General features: G+C 42.4%; 1 protein-coding gene across 4 annotated transcripts in view; it reads right to left on the bottom strand.

The window, feature by feature from the left end:
- The window catches only part of CEP78 (centrosomal protein 78), a 93084-nt gene that overhangs the window by 56931 nt on the left and 23656 nt on the right, over positions 1–12497 (bottom strand). For all 4 annotated transcript variants that reach the window (XM_073543806.1, XM_073543807.1, XM_073543808.1 and 1 more), the window contains exons 5-6: positions 11266–11366; positions 4320–4494 (exon numbers count right to left, since the gene is read on the bottom strand). In XM_073543806.1, the coding sequence (XP_073399907.1) occupies positions 4320–4494; positions 11266–11366 (276 nt within the window). The remainder of the gene's footprint in view (positions 1–4319; positions 4495–11265; positions 11367–12497) is intronic.

Here is a 12497-nt window from a genome sequence, read left to right as displayed (position 1 = left end):
AAAAGTGTATCTTATAATCCGAAAAATACGCTATTTGGTATCGCTGCATTCAGACTCGCCCGATCTATCAATCAATATATAAAAATAATTATTCCGATTGGTAAACGGCACAATGAGAAAAAAAAAGTCAACACACCAGAATTAAGTATTTTTAGTCGGTGCAACATTGCATTAAAATGCAATAATGGGCGATCAAAATATAGTATCTACCCCCAAATGGGGTCAAATAAACCCTCAATCAGCCCCAGATGCCGAAAAATGGAGACACTTTGGGTCTCAGAAAATGGCAACTTTATTTATAAATTTTTTGACAAATTTTGGATTTTTTTTTACTAAGTTAAATAAAAAAAGAACTTAAACATGCTTGGTATCTACGAACTTGTAATGACCTAGAGAATCATAATCACAGGTAAGTTTTAGCATTTAGTGAACTTTGTAACAAAAAAAAAAAAACACTGTAGAATTGCACTTTTTTTGCAATTTCACCTCACTTTAATTTTTTTCCTGTTTTCCAGTACACTATTTGGTAAAACCAATTGTGTCATTCAAAAGTACAACTCGTCTTGCCAAAAACAAGCCATCACATGGCCATATTGACAGTGCCCGAGATGTTTTAAACATTTTTTGGCCCTATAAAGTTTGGACTTTATTCCAGTGAGTGCCACCTCTTCTCATTTCATTTGGATTATGCATCTTGCTCTGGTGTGCACCTGAAGGAAAAAAGGTTTTATGCCTGCGGTATTTTTGATGAGCTGATGGTATTGGCTCTATGACTCACCAGTGGTGCTCGGTTTTCTCTATTTTCTGTCACAGCTAAAGGAAACCTGTGAACTTTGTCATGCTATCCACACTGATCTAGATCAACCTGGTTATTGCAGCCATGTATTTCATTCAAATGTTGAGTCATTTCAAAGAAAGCACATGTTAAAAAGCTGGCCGGAGACCATGTGATTAGTCCAAGAGGGAGATCCCGAGTGACTTCACTACTCCCCTAGATTGACATATCTCACTCTATATGCAGCTATAGCAGTGATACAGGGAAGCCACAACTTAGGGTCCCGTTACATTTAACGATGCACCAGCCATCCCCTCAACGATACGACCCAGTCAGGATCGCTGGGGCATCGCTACATGGTTTCTAGAGAGCTGCCAAACAGTCAGATCTCATAAGCAACGCAGCAGCGATAAGCGATCCGTCGGCGGTCGCTCTTACCTGTCACACCGCAGCGATGATGACGACTTCCGCCTGCGTCCATGCGTCGCTAGTCGGCACCAGTGGGACGCCAACGAGGAAAAAGTGGCCCAGGACATTATAGCGATACCCAGCAGGGGGGCCGGTCGCAGGTATGTGTCACACAAAGCGAGATCGCTAGCGATATCGTTGTTGCGTCACAAAATCGGTGACGCTTTAGCGATATCGCTATGTGTAAAAGGCCCTTTCGTCATCCAAGTCACTCGATGCCCAGTAAGTCTTTTAAACAGCCCTTTCTTAACAGCCAATGATCCCTAATGCCGGCACTGCCTCTCCCTGTGATCTCATGATAATATTCATGTTATGTGACCGCCAGATGACACAGCAGAGACATTGCAGGAGAGGCACCAGTCCGCAAGGTAAGTATATGGGTTTTTCCTGCTTTTTTTTTTTTTTTTTAAATGGCACTTTAACTGTTAATAAGGGGTTGTTTCTTTGAAACGCTGTGTGTGAAACATACATGGGCACAATAATGGAGCCGGTCTCTGATTCATTATGTACATGGTAAGGAAAGCACGAATCAGCAACTACATTGTGGCCACAAGTCCTTGCCTGGCTGCTAGTCTGCTAAACTACGCAGCAGTTTCCTGGTAAAATTCATAGACTAGGTTGACTATTTCGTGAGCATACGCACCTGTGAATGTAGGTAGACATATGTGATGTACATATTACAGTTGTTTGCAGAGTAATCTCTGACGACACATTAGTTGAAAGTTTTGTGCAATTTTTGTTTAGAATAATTTTTTGATTTTGAATCCCAGACAACCCTTAGGCTGTGCACAAGGTACGTTTTTTGATGCATATTCACAGCGTTTTTTCCACGTGGAAATGGACCAAAAATGCTATGGAATCTTTATGCAAGCTAATTCAATGACAATCCTGAAGTGTTGTGCACATGATCAGTAAATTTCCTTTGAGTATTTGCAGTGAGATGCCATGAGCGAGTTCACCGAAGATCATCAGCTGATAGCTCCGATGCTCTCAAAGTACCGCTGTGAAAACTTTCTCATGGCAGCTCAGTAATACACTGTGGGAGCGATTACTTCCTGTTAGTGTATAGCCGGCTGTCTTTGAGAGCAGTTACATCACTGATTAGGATCATCGTGGGACATCATGGATTATCTTCTCTGCGGACAGGTGAGGAATATTGTGGTTTATTATTTTATTATCGTTGCAGGAGACGCTGGCATCAGTGGATTAGATGTTTGGTGAGTATGGTTTGATTAGGATTCATTAAAGGAATCTACGTTATTATTTCAAATATAGGACTTGAGTCTGGGTGCCTTGTTTTTATACAATATCACTATGGGGTTACTAATGGATAAGTATCTTATAGACAACTGTCCATTACCAACCTGTGGGTTTGATGTCACCTGACGATACAAAGGTGACATTAACCCCACAGATATGAACCCCACTTGACACCACTATAGGGCAAGTGGGAAGAGCAAGGCTAAGCGACAGATTTAGTGCATCTGAGAGCTGATAGTTTTAGTTTGGGATGGGGCAAATATTCATGGTCCCTTCCTAGGCTATTAATATCAGCCTGCAGCTGTCTGCCTAGCCTTTGCTGGTTAATTTTATAGGGGGACCTTATGTCAATTTTTTTCTGGGGTACCCCTGTAAACTAGCCAGTAAGGCTAAGAAAACAGCTGTGAGCTGATATTAATAGCCTGGGAACCTTTATGGCTATTGGCTCCTTCACAGAATATTAGCCTCAGCCATCGGCTTTCCCTCTGCTGGTTAAGAAAACTACGCAGGAGCTAACACAATTTTTTTTTCTAATGTTTTTCTTTAAAATTAACAGTTCAGTTAACATTCCTACATAGGCTGGTGACAATGATTGTGTTTGTGTGTTGTCTGACATCTTTTCATTACTAAGCCTAGGGCTAGGTTTCAATGACAGCTGCTGACATCAAGCCCTAATCCCATGACCCTGATGCCACTGCATCAAGATGAAAAAGGTGATATTGAACCAAGAAATTACGTCACAAAACTTTTTTTAAAAAACATATTTAGCTAAAAAAAAAAGCCTTCATTGCTGTACAAAACGCATGCAAAAACCCACGTTTTTTCCTGCCAATAGATGCAGAAATTTCTGCAAGCAAATACTCAACGTGCGCACAAAGGGCCAAAAAGGGTACATCCGGGACTTGATGGCAAACAAAAAATGTATCTAAGCACTAACAGGCATAACCTACCTGCCTGTTGTGCACGGCCACGTTCTTCCCTGGCACAGAGCGGACACAGACGGCTCCTGCCGGGATTCAAAAGCCTCTGCAGACTTCAAGTCTACAGAGCGGAGGCTTCTTTTCCGCTTCACTCTGTCGATGCGGCAGGACTTCCGACGTCATTCTTATTGACAGTCGGATCCCTGCTGCCTAACTGGAGTAACCGTCTGTCAATCAGAATGATGTTGGAAAGACCGCCCCGTCACGTCAGCAGAGGCATCTGAATCCCCATCAGGAGCAGTCTGTGACAGCTCTGTACTGGGGAGGAACGGTGCCTTGCAAAACAAGCAGGTAAGTTGCGATTATCTGCCTGTTAGTGCTTAGGTACATGCTTTGTTTTTTTTGTTTGTTTTTTTTTACAGAAATACCCTTTAAGAATTGTAGGAACCATGGCACCAGAAGACTATTAGGCTGTGTGCACACGTTGCGGATTCTGCTGCGTTTCCGCAGCGGTTTTGGCCCTGTGGAAACGCAGCAGTTCCGCTGACCTAGTACAGTACAATGAAACCCTATGGGTTTTCAAAAACGCTGTGCTGACGGTGCGTTTTTTTCCGCGCGATTTTCCTACAAACCGCAGCATGTCAATTGTTTGGGCGGTTTCTGCAGCGGTTTCACACCTTTAACATAGTAGAGGTGTGAAACCACAGGGCAAAACCGCAGACCAAACCGCAGGTCACTTTACCTGCGGTTCCGCGCGGAAAAAACACAGGTGAATCTGCAGCATGTGCACATAGCCTTACTAGGATCTAACAATATCGAGCTCAAATAAAATTTTAGCAAAATATAATTAATTTTTATGAGTAAGCCTGTGGACGTGCAATATTCATTTCTCATACCTTTCAACCACAAGTCCTCTACAAGAATATCTGCTACCGCCTTTGCTCCTTGGTCTCCGATTAGCGTATTGCAGTTCAAGGAAATTCGTCTCAACCCGGTCATGCAGTCAAGGTCAGGTCGTCTGTATCTTAAGCTTTCAGCCCAAGCCTCACTATGCCTTCTTGTTGCCTGATGCTTAAATGAAAAACAAAATTCTATTATCCAAAAAAAAAAAAAAAAAAAAACAGAATTTATTGAACAGCATATACAGTTGCGTGAAAAAGTGTTTGTCCCCTTCCCGAATTCCTATTCTTTTGCATGTTTGTCACACGTAAATGTTTCAGATCACCAAATTTAAATATTAGACAAAGATAACACAAGTAAAACACAAGATGCAGTTTTTAAATGTAGGTCTTTATTATTAAGGGAAAAATAAATCCAAACCTAGAGGGCCCTGTGTGAAAATGTGATTGCCCCCTAAACTTAATAACTGGTTGGGCGTTTGCGATAACTGGCAATGAGTCTTTTACAGCACTCTGGGGGCATTTTGGTCTACTCATCTTTGCAGAACTGTTGTAATTCAGCCACACGGGAGTCTTTCCTGATTAAGATCAGTACTTTGACTAGACCACTCCAAAGTCTTAACATTGTTTTTCTTAAGCCAGTCACAGGTGGACTTGCTGGTGTATTTTGGATCATTGTCCTGCTGCATATCCAAGTGCGCATCAAATTGAGGACAGGCAGATGGACGGACATTTTCCTCCAGGATTTTTCAGACAGCAGAATTCATGGTTCCATTTACCACACAAAGTCTTCCAGGTCCTGAAGCAGCATAACAGTCCCAGACCATCACACTAAGAACACATTTTACTGCTGGTGTGATGCTCTTTTTCTGACATGCTGAGTTGCTTCTACCCCAGATGTAATGGGATATACAGGTGTTTCTCAAAACTAGAATATCAAAAAGTTTATTTATTTCAGGTCTTCAATACAAAAAGTGAAACGCATATATTATATAGAGTCATTACAAACAGAGTGATCTATTTCAACTGTTTATTTCTGTTAATGTTGATTATGGCTTACAGCCAATGAAAACCCAAAAGTCATCTCAGTAAATTAGAGTACTTTATAACACAAGCTTGAAAAATGATTTTAAAATCCAAAATGTTGGCCTACTAAAATGTACGTTCAGAAAATGCACTCAATACTTGGTTGGGACTAGTTTTTCATCAATTACTGCACCAATGCAGTGTGGCATGAAGGAGATCAGCCTTTGGCATTGCTGATGTTTTATGAAAGCCCAGGTTGCTTTGATAGCAGCCTTCAGCTTGTCTGCATTGTTGGGTCTGGTGTCTCTCATCTTCCTCTTGACAATACCACATAGATTCTCTATGGGGTTAAGGTCAGGCGAGTTTGCTGGCCAATCAAGCACAGTGATACTGTTGTTTTTAAACCAGGTATTGGTATTTTTGGCAGTGTAGACAGGTGCCAAGTCCTGCTGGAAAATGAAATTTCCATCTCCAAAAAGTTTGTCGGCAGAGGGAAGCATGAAGTGCTCTAAAATTTCCTGGTAGATGGCTGCGCTGACTTTGGTCTTGATAAAACACAGTGGACCTACACCAGAAGAGGATATGGTTCCCCAAACCATCACTGATTGTGGAAACTTCACACAATAGACCACAAGCAGCTTGGATTGTGTGCCTCTTCATTCTTCCTCCAGACTCTGGGACCTTGATTTCCAAATGAAATGCAAAATTTACTTTAATCTGAAAACACCTTGTACCACTGAGCAAAAGTCCAGTTCTTCTTCTCCTTGGCCTAGGTAAGCCGCTTCTGGCGTTGTCTATTGGTCATGAGTGGCTTGAAAGAAGGAATGCGACACTTGTAGCCCATTTCCTGGATATGTCTGTGTGTGGTGGCTCTTGAAGAAATGACTTGAGCAACAGTCCACTCCCTGTGAATCTCCCCCCAATTTTTGAATGGCCTTTTCTTAATTCTTTCAAGGCTGCGGTTATCCTGGTTGCTTGTGCACCTTTTTCTATCTCAACCTTTTCCTTCCACTCAACTTTCCACTAATATGCTTGGATACAGCACTCTGTGAACAGCCAGTGAAAAGCAGTGCATGTTTACAAATGTGTTTGCATTCAGTATGTGACTCACCATTTGTGTGTGCGAGTCGAAGTAATCACCTAAAAAGCAGTGCATGTATACAAATGTGTTTGCATATGTGACTCGCCTGCAGTGATGTGTGCAATCCTCCAATGTGCCTGAAAAAGGCTGGCAATCACTTAAGCAAGCTGGAAAGACCCCAAGGCAAATGTTTGGATTTAAGGTAAAATAACTAATAATATTAGTGTGTGCTTGGAACACTCAAAGAAGAGGGAAATCTAAATTAGGTGGTTATAGAGAGAAAAAAAAAAAAAAAAAACCTCTTATAAGTGCTCTTTATATAGCTGGATAATAGCGAGAAAATAGCAATTAGTAATAGTCAATTGTAAGACCTCAGAAGAAGTGCTTAAGGGAAAAAGAATATATATAGATGCTGGTGGCAATCTTAGTTCCAATCTGAACAATCACAAACTAAAAAGGCATGAGTGAGGGTAAAAACCTGAAATCACTGAACAGGTTATATACTGCAGGGTAATTCTCCCTGATAGCTTAAAAAAAAAAAAAAAAAAAAAAAAGGTCAAAGTCAAATTGCAGCCTGTGAACGGCTGTGCAGAGAAGCCGCAATAGTAAATGCACAAGTCAGAGAGCGGTACCTGTAAAGATAATGCGATGCGAAGTCCTCACTCCAGTAAGTGGTGCAGGTTAAAATAGCGCTTTTTGCTCCAGCGCTTGGAAAAAGAGGGGGGGGTTTGTACACTGGGGTATAGACGAGTTACAGGGCCTGCCCCGGCCGGTGGCAGCCTCCTGTCAGTGTACCTCTAGCTGTGGAGCAGACGTGAGCGGCCTCTCGTGCTCCCGGCGTCTGTGAGCTGCTCCAGGTATACAGGACCTTCGTGATGTGAGTCAACACATGACCACGTCAGTTTCACTTGCTGGTGGTTGCGACGGGGACCAATGGACTTTCCAATGTTTGGATTTGTTAGTGATGTCTGTAAGCAGCTTTGTGGTAGTGTGCTCTGGGGTAGTGTGCTGCCACCTGCAGGTAATTTGACCTTTCAAATGGTGTATCATTTGTTTGTGTGGGTGGAGTATGAACAGAGCAAGTGTGCAATTCAATAGGCAGTGCATGTTTACAAACGTGTTTGCATACGTGCCTCACCTGCAGTGAAGTGTTTAATCCTCCAATTTGGCTAAAACAGGCTGGGCAAGCAGTTCAGCAAGCTAGAAAGCCCCCAAGGCAAATGTTTGGATTTGTTGGTGATGTCTGTAAGCAGCTTTGTGGTAGTGTGCTTTGGGGTACTGTGGTGCACCTGCAGGTCATTTTTCCTTACTGCAGGTTTATGAAAATTAATGTTTAAACTGTATTTTGTGATCAAATCGTGGATGTGTGGCTTGTTTGGCTATTTTCGTTCTGAAGGGGGCAAGTTTACCTTTCAAATGGTGTATCATTTGTGTGTGTGGGTGCAGTATGAACAAAGATACAAAGTAATCACCGAAAAAGTGTTTAGAAATAATAGGCTAGTTTACTGAGACAATGATTTTTCAGTTTTCATAGGCTGTAAGCCAAAATCATGAACATTAACAGAAATAAACACTTGAAATACAGTAGATCACTGTTTGTAGTGACTTTATATAATATATAGTATGAGTTTCACTTTTTGTATTGAACGCACATGTGCAGGCCCGTCTGAAGTTTGCCTATGGATGATTCTGTGAGTGATTGGGAAAAGGTGCTGTGGTCAGATGAGACAAAAACTGAGCTCTTTGGAATTAACAACTCGCCGTGTTTGGAGGAAGGGAAATGCTGCCTATGACCCAAAGAACACTGTCCCCACTGTCAAGAATGGAGGAGGAAACATTATGTTTTGGGGTGTTTCTCTGCTAAGGACACTGGACAACTTCACTGCATCAATGGGAGAACGGAAGGAGCCATGTACTGTAAAATCCTGAGTGACAACCTCCTTCCCTCCGCCAGGACAATAACCCCTTCCCGACTTGTGATGCAGCGTATGAGTCATGAAAACTTGTGCCATTCCAACCTGTGACGCAGCATATGCGTCATGGTGGGATAGCGTTCCTGCGGGTTGGGTGACCGAGGTCACTGAAAGGTCACCCAACCTGCAGGTACAGGAGGGACTTGTACTTCACCCCGGGGGGGTGGCTTTGCCCCCCCATGGCTATGATCGCTCTGATTGGCTACTGAAAGTGAAACAGCCAATCCGAGCAATGGTAATATTTCACCAATGAAACTTGGTGAAATATTACAATCCAGCCATGGCCGATGCTGCAATATTATCGGCCATGGCTGGAGACCGCGATCTGCCCTGCAACCAACTGATGGCAGCGATCTGCTGCCGCCGTCAGTATTTCCTCCCCTCTGTCCTGTACTCCGCTCCCCACAGTCCTGTCCTCTGCTCCCCCCGCGGTCCGATCCCAACCCCTCCCCCTGAGTCCCGGTGTCCCTCTGTCTTCCCCTATGGGTGCCACCATCTTCCAAATGGCGGGCGCATGCGCAGTGAACCCATTGATTGATTCATTCCAGGTACATTTTGATCACTGTGATAGGGTCTATCACAGTGATCAAATTAAAAAAAATAGTAAATAAACCCCCCTTTATCACCCTCATAGGGTGAATGATGAACTAAAAATGATGGAAAATGATGAAGAAAATATATATTTTATTTTTCCACTAGGGTTAGGGGTAGAATTAGGGTTAGAATTAGGGTTGAAGTTAGGGTTAGGATTGGAATTTGGGTTGGGGTTGGAATTTGGGTTAAGATTACGGTTAGGGGTGTGGTTAGGGTTATGGTTGGGATTAGAGTTGGTTAGGGTTGTGGTTAGGGATAGGGGTGTGTTGGGGTTAGGGTTGGAGTTAAAATTGATGGGTTTCCACTGTTTAGGCACATAAGGGGCTTTCCAAATGCGACATGGCGCCACCATTGATTCCAGCCAATTTTGCGTACAAAAAGTCAAACGGTGCTCCCTCCTTTCCGAGCCCCGACATGTGCCCAATCAGTGGTTTACCCCCACATATGGGGTACCAGTGTACTCAGGACAAACTGGAAAACAACTTTTGGGGTCTAATTTCTCCTGTTACCCTTGTGAAAATAAAAAATTGCAGGCTAAAAAAATTTGAGGAAAAAAATGATTTTTTATTTTCACGGCTCTGCGTTATAAACTTCTGTGAAGCACTTGGGGTTCAAAGTGCTCACCACACATCTAGGTAAGTTCCTTGGGGGGGGGGGTCTAGTTTCCAAAATGGGGTCACTTGTGGGGGAGCTCTAATGTTTAGGCACACAGGGGCTCTCCATACTCGACATGGTGTCCGCTAACGATTGGAGCTAATTTTCCATTCAAAAAGTCAAATGGCGCTCGTTCCCTTCCGAGCCCTGCCGTGAGCCCAAACAGTAGTTTATGACCACATATGAGGTATTGGTGTACTCAGGAGAAATTGTCCAACAAATTTTAGGATCTATTTTATCCTGTTGCCATGTGAAAATGAAAAAAATTGATGGATCAATTTGTGAAGCACCTGGGGATTGAAAGTGCTCACTATGCATCTTGTTTAGTTTCTTGGGGGGGGTCTAGTTTCCAAAATGGGTTCACTTGTGGGGGAGTGCCAAAGTTTAGGCACACAGGGGCTCTCCAAATGTGACATGGTGTCCGCTAACGATTGGAGCCAATTTTCCATTCAAAAAGTCAAATGGCACTACTTCCCTTCCGAGCCCTGCCGTACGTCCAAACAGTGGCTCCCTCCCACATATAGGGTTTCAGCGCACTCGGGACAAATTGAACAACTTTTGGGGTCCATTTTCTCCTTTTACCCTTGGGAAAATAAAAAATTGTTGCTAATTCATCATTTTTGTGACTAAAAAGTTAAATGTTAATTTTTTCCTTCCATGTTGCTTCTGCTGTTGTGAAACACATGAAGGGTTAATAAACTTCTTGAATGGGGTTTCGATCAGCTTTGAAGCTATGGACTGACCCGCCCGTTCCCCAGACCTGAATCTGATTGAGCACATCTATGACACCATGTCTCGCTCCATCCACCGTCACGTTGCACCACAGACTGTCCAGGAGTTTGCGGATGCTTTAATCCAGGTCTGGGAGGAGATCCCTCATGACAACATCCGCCGACCAGGAGCATGCCCAGGTGTCGTAGGGAGGTCAAACAGGCATGTGGAGGCCACACACACACTACTGAGCATCATTTCCTTGTCTTGAGGCATTTCCACTAAAGTTGGATCAGCCTGTAATATGATTTTCCACTTTGATTTTGAGTATTCTTCCAAATCCAGACCTCCATGGGATATTAATTTTGATTTACATTGATCATTTTTATGTTTTCTTGTTCTCAACGCATGCCACTATGTAATGAATAAAGATTTGCAGCTGCAATATTTCATTCAGTAATATCTACGACGTGGAATCCTAGTGTTCCCTTTATTTTTTTGAGCTGTGTGTGTGTGTATATATATATATATATATATATATATATATATATATATATATATATATATATATATATATATTATATTATACATATACACACACACACCATGGAGTTTTCTGTTTTTTTTTTTTGGAATGAGACATTAGATCACAGATATCAAGGTACCATTGTATTCAGCTTCCTATGACCTATATGCCCATATAGAGAGCTTAGGAGGGTTGATACTGCTGGTAGTTTCCCTTTGATGAAAGAAAAAAGCGGAGTGATAAATGTCTACATTATAATATATTTAGGAGCCACAAAAAATGACCCCTGGTTTGAGACTTTATGCATAATTAATGAACAAAACATCAAGCTGCATTTATTGTCTGTGCATACTGCAATGTTTCAAATCTTTTAATTACCTTTACAATACTTGCTATCCATTCAGCTCCATGCCATGTCAGATTACACCCAGTAAAATCTATTACTTTGATTGTTGAATTCTTCACACTTTTGCAAATAACTGTATGAACAGAACATAATTCAATGACTAAAAATTTTATCCACATATAGTAAAGAAAACAAAAAACAAAAACCTGTCAGTCTTTCCAGAGTCTTATTGGTATCACAAAATCCCTAAGGCCTCTTTCACACTTCCGTTTTTTACAATCAGTCACAATCCGCCAGGTTTTGGAAAAAACGGATCCGAAATTTTCTTTTGAGGATCCGTTTTTTACCCCATTGAATTTCATTAGTGGCGGATCCTGACGGATTGCTGTCCGTTGCATCAGTTTTTGTGAGGATCCGCCGTGATGTTGCTGTCCGTTTCCATCCTCAAAGATTTTGAAACGGAGCTTGTAACGTTTTTCTCTCTCTCTCTCTCTCTCTCTCTCTCTCTCTCCTTCCCAGCCAGCGTTTCCTTTAAACTTCCTCATTTTCAGGATCCGTCTGAAAACGGATCCTGTGCCATCCGTTCACATCAGTTAAGAACGGATCGGCTTTTCTAACTTTTTGGCGGATTTGAACTGATGCAAAAAAACTGAAGTGTGAAAGAGGCCTAACAGACGCATGCCTGTGTATGGCTATTTACATATAGTATCTTTGTGACCCCCTATAAATTCTAGAATAGGGTCCCTTAACCCCTCATTGTTACTCCAGAAAGATACATGTTATTTTTACAGGTGACCATTTATGCTTATTGCTCTCTACATTGTAAATTTAAATGCCATAAAAACAAAGGGGAGAGATACATTCCCACATGGCGACCTCCTCTCTAAAGTACTAACTAGGAGTAAAGGTGAACCATAATATTCCCATGGATGCAGGTTCCATTATCCATTATCTGAACTTCTAGATATCAGGCACTTATAGAAAATAATTCTGATATGCGGGAAAAGCCTCAGATGAATATAACACAAGGGCCGGGGGTCAAACTTGCGAGTGCAATGCGAGAAACTTGCGCGAGTCTCTTGCCTCAATACCCAGCACTCGGTACCGGAGTGTGTGGCTGCATGTTTTTCTATGCAGCTGAACGCTCCAGTCCGAACCACCGGCAGGGGGGCAGTGCCGGGTATTGAGGAGAGAGTTTCTCGCATTGCAATCACAAGTGTGACCCCGGCCTGTTTTATGGAGGAGCTTGGGCGTATTTCAACAT

Source organism: Dendrobates tinctorius, unplaced genomic scaffold (assembly GCF_039654945.1).
Source record: "Dendrobates tinctorius isolate UK_male_01 unplaced genomic scaffold, ASM3965494v1 ptg000134l, whole genome shotgun sequence".
Lineage (NCBI taxonomy): Eukaryota > Metazoa > Chordata > Amphibia > Anura > Dendrobatidae > Dendrobates > Dendrobates tinctorius.
Note: the sequence above shows the minus strand (reverse complement) of the source record. Positions and strands in the feature narration are given on the sequence as shown.